The sequence below is a fragment of the Fringilla coelebs genome (assembly GCF_963513975.1).
Source record: "Fringilla coelebs genome assembly, chromosome: 1".
In the NCBI taxonomy this organism is placed as follows: Eukaryota; Metazoa; Chordata; class Aves; order Passeriformes; family Fringillidae; genus Fringilla; species Fringilla coelebs.
Window position 1 is genome coordinate 98,375,798 of NC_140028.1, and position 18,495 is coordinate 98,394,292.

Consider the following 18,495-nt stretch of genomic DNA (forward strand, 5'->3'; position numbering starts at 1 on the left):
TGTTTAAAAACTTCTGAAGAGTCAAAAAACCCAATGTAACTGAAACCTCTTCTTATCTCCCATGCAGAGAGCATACAGAAAAACTGAGAAAAGTCAATGAAAATCACCACAAAAAAATGTTGGCAGCAAGCTGAATCCATTACACTGTACCCAGGCATATTACACCTGATATCATTTCTGTTGACAACAAGAAAGTGGGATCAAACTAGGGGAAAAGCAAGGGCAGATTTTATTGATAGGAGACTGTGGCTCTAGTGTGTGTAAGAACACTCCTGAAGAAAAGAAAGCAAAACAAAATGTCAAACCAAATATACTAGAGGTCAAGTATAGCCAGGTGAAGAACTGGTGTCATGCAGATGCCTTGATCAGGAAGAAGCAGTGAACATTGTTTACCTCTGACAGTTTTACCTTCCCTTGTTAAGTCAGGCATAGAGTTGAATGTTATTCAGAAGAGGAAGTCGTGAACTCCTCTTAAGCATCTCTTCAGAGAGAGCAAACTACCCACTTATTTTCTGCTGCTTCCAGGGAGTGGGCCTGTGTTGACACACAAATTTCCTGCAGTGTTGTACTTTAAAGCAGAAGTACATCAGGTTGCTTTTTTCCCTTTATCAGTGGTCTGGTTGGCTTTAACCCGTTGCTTTGTATGACATGGCATGTTTTCATGAGTTACTAATAGGATAGAAATTTGATGTCCCTTTAGCTAATGTAACTCTTCAGTTTTTTACCTTCATGGTCCTTACATATGCATGTATGATAAGTATGACATGTCATTGTATAGAAATTGCAGTCTTCAGATAAATAGAAATTGCGTGCTCTAACTACAATGCTAATGCTTATATCACTTATTCAGAAATTATTAAGCCTGATTTCAGAGATTAAGGCATTTTGACCTTCAAACTGTGACAAGACTACTTACTTGAATACTTGTAAGTCACAATAATTTTGGATTTTGCTGCTTTTACAGCTATAGTTCTAGTGGGGGAAGGGAGTCTGCCTCATTATATAAAAAAAATTGTCCAATGCATAGTATGTCAAAGGATTTACACCACATATATTAATTCACCAGTTCCAATCAAAGAGCCAGATGCTAAGAATATGCAGGTTATGTATTCATCTCTCAGTCCCAAGATATTCCTTACAAATATCAGGAGCCTAAGATGAGAAAAATGTTGTCTATATGAGAGCTAGAAAGCCATGAATCAGTTTTTTATGTCCTGAAACTAGAAAGTAAGTCACCTTTATAATGAAAACCTGGCTATAATATGAGCAGGACTCTAGAATCTTAGTGGCAGCCTATATCAGGGTATATCATGACAGCGAAGTCCCAGAAAGGACAGAGACGTTGTTTTATCAGTATGTCATTTCTGGGCAGAAACTGCATTGTAGAGCTCTTGTGCTCAAAGGAATTCTCTTCTGAAGTGACACAAGACTGGAGCTACCTCCTTTGGGTCTTCCTAAGGGAAGGGAGCAGTATTTAATAATTTTCTATCAACCTAACCTTGAAAATAATGTTAGAATAATAAATCTGAAAGCCATTCAAACTAACATGCCTGTCAGAAACTTCATGCTAAGCAACAAAAGCAATAATAAAAGCACTCCACTAGGCACACACTTTAATGAAATATGGGGAAAAGATCTAATCAATAGGTTGTCTAGTAAGATTGTTAAAAACAAACTCTTGTTATTGATCTAGCTTACTCTCAGTTTATTGGGAGGGTTTGGTGTTTTGTTGCCTTTTTTTTTAACCTTACGCAGACAGCATGAACATGTCAGAAAGCTCTTGGAGAGTTCAGCCTGAGACCTGTCATTAACATCTGCTTTCACTCACAAGGAATTCTTTCTTTCCTGGCTTGTTTCTACTGATGAAACACTCAAGGCTGACAGGGTTACCTCTCCCTAAGCTAAAAAACATATTTCACTTTTCTATTTAAATCTGCACATAGTAAAGTTTTAGCTGTGCAGTACCTGCAGAATTCTCATGGTCTTATTGTCTGACATGGTACAATGTTGATATATTTTCTTTTTTCCCCATTATACTGAGAGAATTTCATCTCTGCCTTTACTATTTCAGTGTTAACTAAATATTAACCTAATCCTTTACCTCTGCTGAAGAACATCTGACCCATCTTTTCTACATCTAAACAAAAAATAAAGTGTGAGTGTAGTTATCATACTCTCTAAGTGTCAAAAGCCTTAAGTATGTGTTATAGTAACTCCCACCCAGATTTCATTTTCTCTGAGGAAATTTACCAACAGTGCCATGTCAGCAGCATTGCCTTATATCTTTAAGCACTTAAAGACTTACTCAATTTATGAATATGAACACTTTATTGCTTTGAAAATGCTGCTTTAGAGAGGCACATCTTGAGTGTGTTTGTCCAACAGCGCTCTTCTTCCTCACCACCTTTTTTTCTGTCTCTCTGGCACTTTGGTAAAATCTGTCATGAATGAAAGAGGCTGGCCTGATGGGAATGGGAAAAGTGTATGTACAAAACTGTGTTGGGCTTCCAGTAAATCTATTATATGGATAATAAAGCTGAAAAAGTTTTTTTGTTGAAAAAGACTGAATCTATCCTCAGCTGGCACCAACTTTTTCCTACCCTAGCAGTGAAATACTGTAACAAAGTATAGGGAACAAAGTCACACATAAGAATCTGATTGTATTTTTCTAAATATTTCAAAAGAAATAAAAAGCTAAGGTCAAGTAAGTGATGTTGTGAACAGAATATTTTTCCTCTTCATCCAGTCAATGTCAATGTTTTTGAAGTTTAAAAAGATCTTTCTTTGCAAATCATTCTGTACAAGCAATTAGCTGGATTGTAAAAAGAGTCTATGTGTTATTCTTTCTAGAAATACACACTTTCCTATTTTTTTCTAAAGTAACTTCCTCCTATAATCTACTTAGTTTATAATCTAAGCAAGAAAATACACAAACTTGAGGATAGTGGTGATTCATTGTATAAGCCTTCTAGAAGTATTTTCAGCGGCTGGACCTGAGAGTAAGAAACCTATTATACTTTACAGTTTTCTGAATTTGCAAAATGAAGTCATAACAATACTCTTAAAAAACAGTTTGCAAAACAATTATTTTGACACTTCCTAAGATTTTCATGGTGCATCTAATCCTCCAGACAGGAAGAATTTCTTCCTGTGGGTGGTCTCATTAGGATGAATCCACAGACAAGTGCTCACCAACCATTTCTCTAACTTTAACTAAGCACACTGGAAAATATGCTAATTAAAACAAGCATCTAACACAACCCAGCATCCAGTATAGCCAGTGACTTTTGTGGCAGTATTAAAAAACAAAAATTAAAATTTTCAGCTGATCATGATTGGTAAGGATATCACCAAGCACATTCAAAGTGGCTTAAACTTTAGCTAAGACTTTATAGCTAAAGCAGCGAAGACTTATTCCCTTGTTGTGGTATTTTGTCCTGAAATCAAGTAGAGTTGGGAGGAATGGTTCCACATTAGGTTTTAAAGATCAGTATGAACCAGTTTTTTCTGTAATTGCACAAATAAAAATCCTATTATAACTTTGTATATTCCTATGATGTCAATTTAGTTAAATTTATGTATGTAAAAGCAATGTGATAGATACATTTGAGAGACTGGAAATAAATTAAAGCAAGTTTCCCACTATTTATCTACAAGAAATTAGAATTACAGCACTATTAATCCACATCAATGCTTCACTTAAACACATTTATTATATGTAACACTGCTGTACTGCAATTCAGAAAACTCTTGCAGTTTATTTTTTATTTTCATTCACATTACTAAAACAGATTTCAGTAAAGATTAACTCATAATCTACATACATAAGAACATGCATTATAAAAGGGAGTGAGAAATACTATGACAACTAAAATAGCAACTATTTTTTGACAAATCCTTATATAAAAACAATTTTTACAAATTCTGCCAAGAGTACAGTCTGTGTGATGATACAAAAGCAGCACTGTTCAGGAAAATGTTAAGCAGATACTTGCTTTCATTTTACTTCATGCTTTCTATGGAACCCAACAGGAATTAAGTTCCACCTAAAAGGAAAGGGCTTCTTAGAATGCCCTTCTGAATAAGATCTGTGCCAATAAGCAATGTGCTATTCTCTATCTTAAGGAGTTCAGAAAGTAAAAAGGAGTTTCAAAAAGTAAAACATACATGGTAAGAAGAAAATTGAATAAATAGCACAATGGAGTGTTCTTAGCCCAGGTCTTTTTCATATTTTTGATGTCAATTTGCCACTCCTGAAAGGTGTCAGTTTAGGAACCCTCAGGCTGAAGTTATCTATACAGTCACAGACACAGAGCGCATCAACATTGTCAAATTTCCCTGTAAAATAATTTCTCCTCTCAAACTCATCAGTTTATACACTGCCAAAGAAATTAGGGTGCTTTCTTCTTTTTCCTTTTTTTTTTTTAAATTTTATTTTTCAATACCAGAAAAAAGAACGGAACTCCTTCATAAAGGAAGGAGTCAACTTTTTAGCATTAAGGGGGCTTTAAATCACATATATTTGTGAAGTAAATTTTTTTGGTGATCTTATTTGAGCAACTGTGTGATTTTGAAGCCAGGTAGTTGGCCTTAAATTGTCAGCCCCCCAGGATGCATTATCTCAAATTTTCTCTTGCAAATCTCAGTCTCCAGTCTCCCCACTTAGCAAGTACCAGTTCTCTAGGAAGAATCAGACACTAAAAGTACAATTCCCCATATGGACAAGCCCCAAAATATACATTGAAGTGAATGCTCATTGATTCAACCATCACTTGTTCCCAGGTAATTAACTCCATCTTCAGTGAAGAGAACACCTTATGAATCAAAGTACAAATGAGAGAACTTTTATAAGCTGTGCTCTGTTCATGTCACACCTCCCAGGCAACAGAAGCAGCACAGCAAAAGGCCTTTGTGCCACCTGAATTGCCACAACTCCATCTTTCCTGTGCCAGCACAAACCCATCTATTCCACCACACACAGATATTTACAGGGCATATTATAGAGAAAAGTAAAGTGCTGTGTATGAGCATCTCCCAGTATAAGGATTTCAGTAATTGCAGTGTGCAGCTGTCTCAACCTAAGAGTTCTCCTGATAGGAGTACCTTTCAGTTTAATTAATTAATAATTAATTAAAAAGGAAATTAATTATGGAAGAACCAAAAGCCTTATGAAAAATCCATCAAATAAGCACCAGACTGAAGAACCACAGCTTCGAGCCGTTTCATTTTTGCCAGGGCCAAGCAAAGAAAAGCTGAGAACATTTTTTGTTCTACACCTGCCTTACATTTAACCAAGGTTTTTATTAGGTCATATGATACTAAACAAAGAATTTCAGTCGGGCCATTGCTCCTTTTTTTGTAAAAATTTTACCAACACACTTGGATATGCTCTCTGACCATGTAAACTTAATTTTAAATATTTTGTTTCATTATTTTACTTTCAACATTTGAAGTTGGGCACAGGGGTGTTTCATGAATCAGAACTGAAATCACTTGTCATATGCAGTATTAAAAAGAAAATGAAAACTATTGGTGCTCCCAATGGGGTTTGCCTTGAATTTAGAACTAATATCTGAAGTTTCCTAACATTTAAGGATATTCTATGATGCATCTCACCACAGAAACTGAAGCTAGCTGTAAATTAAAAAGCTAAGTAAAGGCCATATGCATCAAACACAGAATGTAATTAGCGTTGATTTGCCTCTTCATTTCAACAGTTAGCTGTTTGGACAAATCTCAGCCATCATCCAGAATCAAAAGGCTGTAAGGAACTTCAGCATGCTGCTTGGTTCAGCTCCCTCAAACCCTCTTTGGGCAACTTCTTGAGCTTCATGGGGAAAAAACTAGGAAGAACCTAAGGAAGTTCTTGACAGATCAGATTTTTGATAGTTACATATAGAAGTGCATTCAAGGAATCAGAATGCTTTGGGTTAGAAGGGACCTTAAATGTCATCTAGTTCCAACTCCCCTGCTGTGAACCTTCCACTAGACCAGGTTGCTCAGAGCTCCATCCAACCTGGCCTTAAGCAGGTCCAAGGATAGGGCATGTTTTCTCTGGGCAACCTGTTCAAGTCCCCCACCACCCTTACAGTAAAGAATTTTTTCCCTAATATCTGATCTAAAACTACTCTCTTTCCATTTAAGGTCATTGCCCCTTATTCTGTCACTACATGCTCCTGTAAAAGCTCCCTCTCCATCTTTCTTGCAGGCTCCTTTTAGGTACTGAAAGGCTTCAATTAGGTCACCCTGAAGCTTTTTCCTTTCCAGACAGAATAAACTTAAATATTTTGGTCTTTTGTCAAAAAAAGTTGTGTTCCACCCTCTTAACCACCTTGGTGTCCTCCTCTGGATCTGCTCAAGCAGGTTCATGTCCTTCCTGTGCTGTGGACCCCAGAGCTGATGCAGCACTGCAGGTGGGGTTTCACCAGAGAGGAGCAGAGGGGCAGAATCCCCTCCCTCACCCTTCTGGCCACGCTGCTTTGGAGGCAGCCCAGGACACGTTTGTCCCTCTGGGCTGTGAGTGCACATGGCTGGGTCATGTCCAGCCTCTCACCCAGCAGCACCCCCAGGTCCTTCTCCCCAGGGCTGCTCTTGATCTGTGCATCCCCCAGCCTGTGTTAATAGCAGGGGCTGTTCTGACCCAGGTGCAGCACCCTGAACATGTTATTCTATTATATAAGGCAAATACACTGCAGAAGTCTTTTAACATACCAAAATATAATGACAAAGTAAAAAGCAAGAGTCGTGCTTTGTAACTCTACATTTTCTAATTTAACTTAAAGCAAATCAAATACATTTATTATTGGAGGTTTTTTAACATCTTTGGAGATCACTGGAATTCCTATTTCTAGCCATACTTTTATGAAATGAGACATTACACTACCCTAGTGTGACCTTTTTATCCAATATATGATATAAAATTAAAAATCAGTATCTATCAACAAAAAAAGTGCCCTAAAGCAAATTTTTGGCCATATGCTGCCCTTCTTCTTTAAGAGTCTCATAGATTGCTATATTCATACACTGTAGCCAAACAAAAGAGGGCTGACAAGCCACAAGGAAATCACTGCAGTCCATTTTATTTGGTCGTATTCAGTAGACTTAATCTTGACATTCACAAGTGTTTCTGGAAAGAACCTGGAAAAATGTATAATCTTTGAAAATTCACCTCTGGTTCTATCATCTAAGCACATGTTCAGGCTTCCTGGAGGGGATTAAGGGTGACCTAGATAACTATGCTAGGATTTTTAGGAGACTATTGATGCACTCAACAAAGATATGTTAGCCTAGATATGATGCCATGAAGCCCTGACTATGACTATTGTCATAGCTGAGCTGATTAAGTACACCATGCACTCTTTTGGGCTGGCTTAAGACCTGTGCATTGTACTCATTGTGAAATGATGACACTCTTAGGCTTTTGAAAACCAAGGCACTTGAGAGCTAAAAACTGGAATTAGGTGCCTGCCTTTAGATGTCTGTGTTTAAAATTGGATGGGTTTAACATAAACAGACAAGTAGTCCTGAGGCTAAAAACAACAGATTAGAAAATAATCCTTTAGAATGGAAATGTTCTAGTAGACTGCACTGCATACCTCTCATATGTTATCCCCATTTTTTTAATGGCTTGTACAAAATCAGGGGAGGGCTGGGATGATGTCTGTCACCACACCAGGAGGAATTTTGTCTTCTCTTTCCCTGGAATACTCTGTGATAGACTAAAAATTGTTCCACTTGTGCCTCTGGAGATAGCCTAACAAAACTACAGAATCTTTCTTTCAACAACAGAAATAGCACCTTGGATTGAAAATGATAATAACTTTCCATCTGATCAATCAATTTCCAAATGCCAGCTTATTTTCCACTTAAAGATGTTATTTAAGGTTATAAGCAAACTCACAACCCCATGTTTCTACTAAAAATAATATTAAAGGTCTTCCTGCAAAAAATATGATTTCAAGGATTCTAAGCAAAAATATGTTTAGTCTTCTAGGCAGGATATAGCTTCATACATAAATACATTATTAGTTAGAGACACATAAGTGTCTATATATATTTTTTTTTCCAAAAAGTCAGTAGTTTAAACTAGCATTACTGTTTAGCCCAGTTTGGTGTTAATCTTAGTATTCCAACATTTAAAAGGCTATCAGATCTTCTGACATTTTAATACAAATACAGTCTGTGGCTGTGACAGCATTTGGCATAGATATATTTTGCCATGATATTTCAGATAACCCCAAGTATGTTTCTCTAAATGCATTTAAAAATCTTCACAGTTTCTCTTAACAGATTTCACATGGAGAAGAGTAGATTTGGAAACAGGCTTCATCCGGAGAGCACTGATGCTTATCTGCAACTTTCTTTTCTTCAGGGTTTCTAAAAATTCCATTTCAGCAACTGCCTGAATTTCTAAGTTGTCCTATCAAAACTTTATCATATTTATTTGACATAATAGTGGAGACTATTACATTAGATCTGTAAGAGAACTTAGGCTCACTACAGCAAAAGAAATATTTTTCTGTGTCCATACCCTTTCAGCCAGAGGCCCTCAATGTATAGGTCAGCAACATCCACTAAATGTTGAGACAAAGTGACTCGGGTGGGAGTTATGACTCCTCATTCTCTCAATACACTCATAAAGGTGATATTGGCTGTTGCAAGTGAATGGAGCAATCTTTATAAGATAAAATTATGGGACACTGGTCCTCAGAGGCATAGCATCCAGGCAGGGTAAGACACGATGAAATTAACAAAAGTCACACAGAAAATTCCAGGAGAAAAATGAAAATTTTCCTCCCCCTTGCTTCTCCCACCATGAAAAGAAATTAAAAAAAAAAAAGGAGGAAAAAAGGGCATTTCTCGATTTCTAGTACTAAATTATGCAGAGAATTAAAAGCCAGTGATTATGACACTGGCAACCTTGAGACATTGCTAAGGAGGCAGCAAGATACCATTCAAAATTCTTCCAGATACGACTCCCTGACTAATCCTTGCATAGAAAACAACATTTCCAAAAGACTTATAAACACAAGCCAAAGCTTTTGCACTGATTAATATATCAAACCACTTTGTCATGTTTAAATAGGTCTGCACAGTATCTGATATTCTAGTAACAGCCCAGAAACAACAAATGGCAGGTCACAGACCATTCTAATCACATTTCATATTTTCTAAGTGTTCCCATAACTATAAAAAAGTATTTTATTAAACCAATTTAGTTTACATGACATTGCAATGTAATTCAATAGAATTACTTAAAAAAAAGGACAAAACTTCCAGGCCTATAAGACCATTAACCCAGTAAATCTTCCTATGATGTAAGTTGCCAGTAAAGATCTTATGAAGTAAACACAACAAAAGAAAACAGCATTAAATATCAAACTCAAGAACTTGATTACTATTCAGCTGGGGGTCATGGATGTGAGTTGCCTCTCAGGGGAAAAAAGCAGTGACAGATTTGACAGAGCAAATAATTCTCGCATGTCTTAACATAGTGGGTGGATGCTAGAATTTATTCCTCTTCAATTGTAGTTGCTATGCACAAATCACTGTACACTAAGATGTGTGCACTAAGTCCTTTGTTAGCTGAAAATGTTGCTCTGTGGAGCAGGTGGAAGGTACTTGGGAATGTGATAAGTCTTGCAACTTTTTCTTGGAATAATCTCACCAGAAAATGCATGTCAGTATGAACAGAAAGTCTGAGCAGATGGCTCCCACATAATTTCAGCTAGGTAGAGCTGCATATGATTTCCTTATATCTATCTAGTCATTAAATGTTACTTTAGGCCTGTCTGATGGTTGGTATTTCCAAAGGTACCCAAGAGTATCAAACATCTGAAGTCTTGCACAGCTTGAAAAAGTTAATTATCTAACTCACTTGAGCTTCTTTCACAATCACTTTTGGCTCAATCCTGTAGCAAAATATTCTGAAATGCTGAGAGCTTGTTTTCTAGTAAAAGTTAAATCCACTGTGCTGCAACAACTTCTTTCAATACCAAGGGGAACCATGTAAATTCTCTTCATGTAAATGAAGAGAATATATTGCTAAACAGTAGTTTATTCCTCATTTCCCAGAGAAATTCAAAGTTCATTTTACAGTTAACTCAGTGAATTCCTGCCTATTTTACCTAAAACAGAGAAGAGACTCAGAAGTATTAAAATTAAAAAAAAAGGTTTAAAGCCAGTAGGTAAGTACATAAATTAAATTCCTTTTCAAAAATCATTATTCATACTGAAAACTATGTACTCACTCAATATCTTTTCAACAATAAAAATAATACCAAAGCAGATGTTATGCATAACACACTCTAAGTTTAATTAAACTGAAAGAACAACAATATCAGAAATACATAACTGCTTTCAATTGTAGCAGCAGCCACTTTGTCAACATCTAAATTTTCTGTAATAAAGCAATATCTGCTTTCATTTACATCTTTGCAGCTCCACTGGTGTCCACCAAGGCAGAAGACAAGAATCAGGAACAGAATATAATTTGGAGGTCTTGTGCAGAGAGTCTACACTCTACCTTTCCCTTTTTTTTTTTTTTTTTACTCACATTACCATAATATTTTTGGATTTTTGTAAAACTTTTGACACTTTCTGGTATCCCTCTGGACAAAATGTGCAGTCCACAGCTGGATAAACGCATTATCTGATAGGTGAACAACTGGCTTATGGGTTGGGCATAAAGGGTTTCAGTGAATGGAGTGACTTCAGACTGGTGACCTGTCACTAGTGGAGTTCTGCAGGGATCCATCCTTGGCCCTGTGTTCTTCAACATCCTCATAAATGACTTGGACACAGGACTAGAAGGGGCAGACACTAAGCGAGTTCACAGATGATGCAAAGCTGAGAGGAGCTGTTGACTCCAACGAAGGCAGAGAGGCCCTGCTGAGAGAGACTTGGACAAATGGGTAATTATCAACAATATGAGGTTTACCAGAGGAAAGTGATGGATTTTGTACCTGGGATGGAAAAACCTGGGATGTATGGACAGACTAGGCAATGAAATGCTGGAAAGCAGCACTACAGAAAGGGATCTGAGGGTTGTCACAGCATCAGCCCTCAACGAGCTCAAGAAGCATTTGGACAATATTCTAGGCACATGGTGTGGCTCTTGGGGAAACTGCTGTGCAGGGCCAGGAGTTGGACTCTGTGACCCTTGTGGGTCCCTTCTCTGATTCCATGACTTTGATACCACCAAGAACAAAATGATGAGATGGCTGAGAGCTGATATCAAGTTCTACTAGAGTAATCAAATTTTAGAAGACAATACTTTGTAAGATCTCTTCAATTCTAGCAAGGATCTTCCAATTTCCTTTAGGAAAAATTTTAATGTTAGACATGCTGAGCCTCTGCCACTGATGCATAAAATTTGAGTCTCCATGTTTCAGAAGATGTCTTATAGCTACAGAGCATATTTGCATTATGCTTAATGTGAGATATTTATATCATCTATAGCTGAGTTAACAAATGGAAACAGTATTATATGTAGAATCGTGCCTGGTATGTGTTCATTAGGCAAATAGCATTGATACAGAGACTAAAATGAGCATCTGCACCAAAACAAAGTGGAGGGTTTTTTTGTGTTCATGAAACACCCCAGTGGATTGACATATAAAGGGAAACCTCATGACCTATCAAAATTAGAATCTCAGACTGTAAGAGTGAAGGTAGGAGAGGTGATCAAAATTCTCTAGTTGCTAGGCATTTTATAGAAAGAGGCCACATTCACTCATCTTATTAAAATTCATGAAAATTGAAAATATCCAAAAGCCTAGGAGGGGTGGGGTCACAAAATCTATTTCACAGAACTGGGAAGCTTACTCTAAATTCACCTTGAAAGCACTTTCCCCATCAGAGACTTCCTGAGAGCCTTTTGATTTCTCTCCTACTTAGGAGGTAATTATGGAACTCCTTTTCCTCCCTGACTAACGCATACAGAAGAGTTCACTTCAGCCTTTTATGCAGATTATAATGGTTTGTTCCTGACTAGATCTCTATTGCAAATTATTTCTCCTTTCCTCTCTCTCCAATTCATCTATTTAGCTTTATTTCCCTTTGTTTCTCACATCTCATCCTCTGTGTCAATTGATATCATAGCTGCTTTAGTCTTAAATATTGTTGAACTTTGCACTTCTCTTTTCCTCTTTTAATTTGCTTTTGCATTGAATTTTAAATTTACTGTTGTCAGAAAACAGTGACATTCTGGCATAGGGAAGATGGAAGAGGGCTTTTAAACACAGGCTGCATAGCGTATTTCTCCTGTGGATAAATCTTTTAAAAGATACAAATGCAAAGGGGAAGAATAAATTCTTTCCAAAAAGATTTTTAAGGGCACCAGAATCGTGAGATTTTTAAGATCACCACAGTCATTTCAGTCAGGAAGAATCTGATTTTATGAGTTTAAAGTGCCTGTGATAGATTCATGGCTTAAGTAATCCAGTCTGGTCCTAACAGCTACCACTGCTTTTAATTTCTTGTACAAATTGACACTAGGTGGAAGATTGGATGGAAAATCTGCACCATTCTGTTTTCACATCGGGGAAGTCTGTCTCCTTGTAACACTACCACTACAACAGGACCACAGAATTTCTCCATGCTCAGGCACCTCCCCTGTTTTGAGAACATATTAAGATAAATATTCATTAATAACTAACAAATAGTGTTTCCAAGATAAAACCAAAGCTGACCTGTTCCATTTAACCACTAAAGCAATACTATTTTAGGCAAACTAGAATTAGAGTCGAGTCAAGAACTGCGGTCTTGTTCTTTTTTTGGTAACAGCCACCTTTTACTCTTAAAAGAAAGCAGGGATAAGCATTTATTTTTAATCTGCTTTTCTAATATTGGATAAAAATTTTAGGACATGAACAATAGCAGTCCTGCAGCAATCAGCTTGCTAACATATATCCAAAGACAGCATTCCAAATAAAAGCAGCAGACCTGCGTGGCTCATCACACTCTTTGGCAAGTGATGTCAATGGTCAATGACAGACCAGCAGTATTCCCCTGAATCCACCAAGCATGCATAAGTGCTGATAAAGAGAAAAAGGAAATGTTCTTTCACGAAGAAGCTACCAATATTTTTTGTATTAAGTGACAGTATAAGAATAAAAACTTGCTATAAAGCCCTCACTTGGAAAGCTGGTCTGCTTTGAAAACAAGCAATCACAGCTGTGACTAAATCAACCAAACTAGGCACCACCAAAAGTTATTAAGAACATATTTTTCCTCAGCCTAACTATTCTGCTTTATATATTATTCACTCAGCCAGCTGCAAAGCTCTCTCCCATTCACGTTGATTTCAACAGTAGTGGCTGGAAAAGTTTTTATACATTTAGAGGAAGAATATAAAAATATTTATAGCATTTAGTGTTTACAGTAAGTGGCCTTAATAGAGAAATTTTTATATTCATCAAGGTTAAGCATAAGTTGTCCCCTACCCTGATGAATCATATTCATATCCAAGTTCTATAGAATCTAAACAAAATCCAGTATTTTTTCTCTTCAAGGTTGTCTACCTCCCCAGCTTTAAAATCTCCCTTTTTCAGAATCCTATCTGGCACATAGAAGAGATTTTTTCAATAAATCAATACTGTAATAAAAAAGACTGTTTCTACACTCTCCACATACTAACTGATAAAAATAATTCACCTTATGCTCTATATTTGACATTCATTTTTAATAACAGACCTTAATAAAAGAAACACCTGGCAAAAACGTGAATCTAAAATATCACTGTGTTAAATCTTGTCTGGTTGACATAATAGCTAATCACCTAATTTGGTTTCAGAAAGAATAATAACATTTTTCTGCTTTCAAAGTATACTTTTGAGAAAGAATACCATCTAAAAGAAATGCTATGAGTACAGGCATGTTAAGTAATGGTTATCATTTTTTTGTCAGCAAAATGGAAGGCTAGTGTTTTCAGCAAGAATGAAATTAGCAGTTTATCCATGAAAAAAATGTAAAAACAAAGCCAAATTATATGCTTTTTCCTAAAATGCTTATAGCATAAATACCCATTGTCATGGTTTAACCCCAGCCAACAGCTAAGCACCACACAGCTGTTCACTCACTCCCCCATGGTGGCGTGAGGGAGAGAACAGGAAAAGTGAGAAAACTCATGGGCTGAGATACATCCAGTTTCATAGGTAAAGCAAAAGTCACACTCAAGCAAAGCCATAAATGAACTCATCCACCACTTCAGCTGCCTGCACATCCCAAGGAAAACAGGACTCCATCACATGTAACGGTGACTTGGGACAACAAATGTCATCACTCTGAATATGCCCTCTTCCTCCTTCCCCCAGAATTGTGTGCTGAGCATGACTCCTTGTGGGAAGGGGTATCCCAGTGCTCAGCTGGAGTCAGCTGTCCTGGCTGTGCCCCCCTCACAGTTTCCTGTACACCTACAGCCTACTTGCTGGAGAAGGGTGAGAAGTAGAAAAGGCCTTCAGGCTGTGAAAGCACTGCTCAGCAGTAAGGGAAACATCCTTGAATTAGCAATGCTCTTCCCAGCACGAGTCCAAAACACATCCCCATATTAGCTAGTGTGAAGGATATGGTCTCCATCCCAGCTAAAACAAACTCATCCCTGTAGCACCTGTATGGAAAACACTATATACATGATAAAATTGCTCTCCAGCACACGTATACACAGGAAGAAATTACCTTCCAAAATTTTAACTGGAGACTTTTCAAAACCACTATTTTATCTCACTCTGCAAAATTAGTTAAAAGGAAAGAGGAGGCAAAGCATAAGAGACCCACTGAGCAACACCAGCAACCAAAACAATTTGCATATTCTGCTAAACAGTCATCCCAAAATGGGTTTGCTACTCTGGGGATAGCCCCCCTGACAGCAGCTGCATCCTAAATAACTGTGTTCTGAGCAAAGCTCTGCTCTGTCCTGATATAAACAATGAAGGGTTGCACAAGTCATAGAACTCAAAAAAAAAACCCACTGACAATAAACATCCTTATAGCACACACCTCCATTGAATAGCAATTACTTACCCAGATGTTTCCATCTTGGTGGTATGGTTTCCAGTTTCTCCCTGTATCGCTGTAGAGCATCCGATATTGAGTGACCCAGTCGGAGCTGCTGTACCTGCCTTGGGTTGCAATAGCACTGATCTGCTTCCTGGTCCCAAAATCCACCTGCAGCCATTGGTAGTGATCGCTGTCTGATGGAGACCAACCTCCTGCACCTGTTGTGAAGAAGCAGGAGGGAGATTTAGATCTCAGGCAGTTGCTTTGATGGGAACTCATTGTGAAGATGCTGACTGCTGGAAGTCAGCCCAGCTGAGAGGAATAGAATATCAAAAAAATTTGAACACATACAAAAGAAATATGAGTTCCCATTAAAAAAAAAAAAAAAGTGGAACAAACTTTAGCACAGGCTTTAAGTACATTAAATCTATTTCCCTAATCAAATTTTTTATATAATTGTAATGATTTAATGGGGTGCCTGCTAACCAATCAATGCCTTTATAATGATTTAATTACAGTTTATTACTTTTTGCCAAATTATAATTTTTCAAGGGTTGACCAATTTTCCATGAATTCCTCTGCCAGAGGAAATCAATTAAAAATTTTTGGATTTTCTTTGCCTTTTCACTAACATTTCAAGTTGAAAAGCTAATACAGATAAAAAGTGAGGAAATAAGAGCAAGTTCTCTGCTTTTTTATGTTTCACTACAGAGCAAAAACTGAAAGATCTACCAGAAGAATTGAGAAAGGAACAGGTACTGCAGGGCTGGATTCAGTTTTGATCTGCTGGTTGTACAAGCTGTCACAGATTACATTGGCAGATGCCTTACACAAGTGTTATTGCTCTTTATGGGTCTATGAATTAACTTGACAGTAATACCATTAATATTCTCCTCAGCCACTAGACTACATTAAACTGCTCTAAATAAAGAAGGCCAGTGATGCATAGATCAATGTAGTATTGAGACGTTAATGCAATTTCTTATTCTGAAATAAAAATATTTAGGGGAAATCTGTATTAGGATTCTTCAGAGAATAATAAAATTTCTCAGATAGATATTATAATGATATAGCTATTATAATGGTAAGCATTAGGAAATACATGAAATAAAAAAAAAAACCCTCATCTATCAAAATAGGGAAAAAGTGGAGAGTCATTCTCTTTATAATCATAACAGACATTAATGCACAGAAAACAAAATGTTTACAGACTTGATGTGATTTACAGGGGTTTTATTTTGCTTTTAGCTTTGAACGAAATAAATGTCTTGGCACATCATCAAATCATGTAGTCTAGTCCATGGGCCAATTTTTATTGCTTTTAATTTCACTTATAGTGTTCAACTGATGTCACAAGTCTCGTCTGCTTGCCAAACAAGCAACATTGCTATACTGCATCTTATATACTCCCATCATTAGGCGGCAGCATTGCCTCAGTCTTAAGACAACCCTAAAACTCATTCAGCTGCTACAGGTGTTAATGTTTGCAGGTCATTGGGCATTTTAATGTCATCATATCAACAGGATGATCTGATGCCTTATGTGGTTGACCTTCATTGTAAATAAAAGTGCAGCACTACATCAGTGACAACTAATTTGTTAAAATTCTCAAGATTTACAATAGATACTTTCTCCCTCCTCTACCCAGGAAAATAAATAGGATACTTTAGCTGTAGGGAAGAGTTAAATGCTATTTAAAACAAATAAGCCCCAAACCCCACCCTTTCTGAAAAGCACTTGCAGGAAAAACATTCCCTAATTTCCAAATTCAAACTATATCTAGTTTTGCAGAGACTGATTCAAAACAGAGTGCAGTTTCTTCATAACTACTATGCATGGACATTGGAAGAGTTAGCTCTACATACTTGTTGTAATAGGAGAGATGATTGCTCTCCCTGTCCTAATATCCTCATTAAACTGACATATCTGTGATTGATGGCATGCAAAAGATAAGAAGTTAGCACTGTACAAAAGCCGTCTTTCTAAAAAAACCCTTTTGTGGCTAAAAAAAAAAGAGGTTCAAATGTGAGCATTTTAAAAATTTTTATGAAAGGCAAAGTTTAACAGTCTATCATTACAATTTCCTTCATTAATGCAATTGTTGAAAAAGTGTGACATGCTACAATGCCATGAAGGTTAAAATAGATATCATGGTTTTTACCATAATGCAGGAGATTTACATTAAACCAGGAGATTTTGTTAAGCACATTTAAAGGGAAAGACTTTGAAGCATAACAAGAAATAGTTTCTTGTTTTAGTATATTCATATTACTTAGATGAGACTTTGGCCTTCTGTAATTGATAACAGTCATTGTAAATTTCAAGTAGGTTTCAAAGAGTCTTCACCTACAAATCCTTTGAAAAGTTTGTAAAAATTAAGTGCAAGCATTCCTTTCCTCAGTTGTTTTTTATGTAAGAGGGGTTAGAAAGCATTTTTTACATCACGCTTAAGAAAAGTTAAAGAGATGTGACACAATAATCACATCTAGGCCATGAGATGGAAACACCAGTTTTACAAGACAGACTGCCCATAACCATTTCTCCCAAGACTTTTAGTCAATGTTGCAAAGAGCAGCAAAGAATATTACCCTATATCTCAGTTTCAGATTTGCCTTCTGGCTTTTCCAAGCAAGCAAAGAAATAAATAGTCGAAAGGATGAAGGATAAACATGCTGTGTTACAGCTGGATGTGCTGCTGAGCAGATCAGCATGGCAAAGGAATGGTGGTCACTCTGAGCAGGCAGGGCAGCCATCAGCCAGTCATCAGAAGCAGCCTGTGAGCATCAATTAAATTTGTCCTCTTCCACTTCAATTCATCAAGCTGTGTAATTTGGGGGAGATGACTACTTTGTTCATTTTGTTGCTGATACATGTAAACCTTTAGTGGTTTGAGAATCCTTGTTTCTCCTTCAAAATATTTCTTTCCAAGTACATGATATAAATAAGTTATGAAAATGTTGGATTACATAATTTCCCCACTGTGAAATCTTGAAAACACCCTGAATTCACTGGAAGAATTTAAGTACATTTGTATCTCCATTCAATCTAAGTAGATACAAAAATCTCACATCCCTATAAATGTGCACATGGTCACAGTTCTTCATATCATTAAATATTTTGCTGAATTAAACCCTGCTTTTTCATCAGAATTCAGAATTTGGTTTGATACTAGATTGGGTATAGAAGAGTTACTGATAATTACATATTTTACCTTTTTGAAGGAGTGAGGAATTTGAAAATCAAACTTAATTTCCACAATATGGCATTATTTTTGAATAAACAGAACTTTGTGGCCAGTACATTATAAAAGAATAATGAATTATCTTTAGGGAAGGAGTTAAATAAGAGCATGTTAGCAGATTACAGGGAACATTACGTCATACTGAAACTAGCTAGAGTGGTGTATTAAAATTGCTGGGTAACTGCTATTCAGAGTTATTCACACCTTGGTGTAAACTGTTCATTTTTTATATTGGCTATATTATATATTGGATATAT

At 36.8% G+C, this 18,495-nt stretch overlaps 1 protein-coding gene across 1 annotated transcript in view; it reads right to left on the reverse strand.

Annotated features, from left to right (window-relative positions):
• CNTNAP2 (contactin associated protein 2) overlaps positions 1 to 18,495 on the reverse strand; it is a gene marked incomplete at both ends in the record, with an annotated part of 998,227 nt that overhangs the window by 641,017 nt on the left and 338,715 nt on the right. The window contains one exon of the mRNA XM_084204413.1: positions 15,022 to 15,215. Coding sequence (XP_084060539.1) covers positions 15,022 to 15,215 — 194 coding nt within the window. The remainder of the gene's footprint in view (positions 1 to 15,021; positions 15,216 to 18,495) is intronic.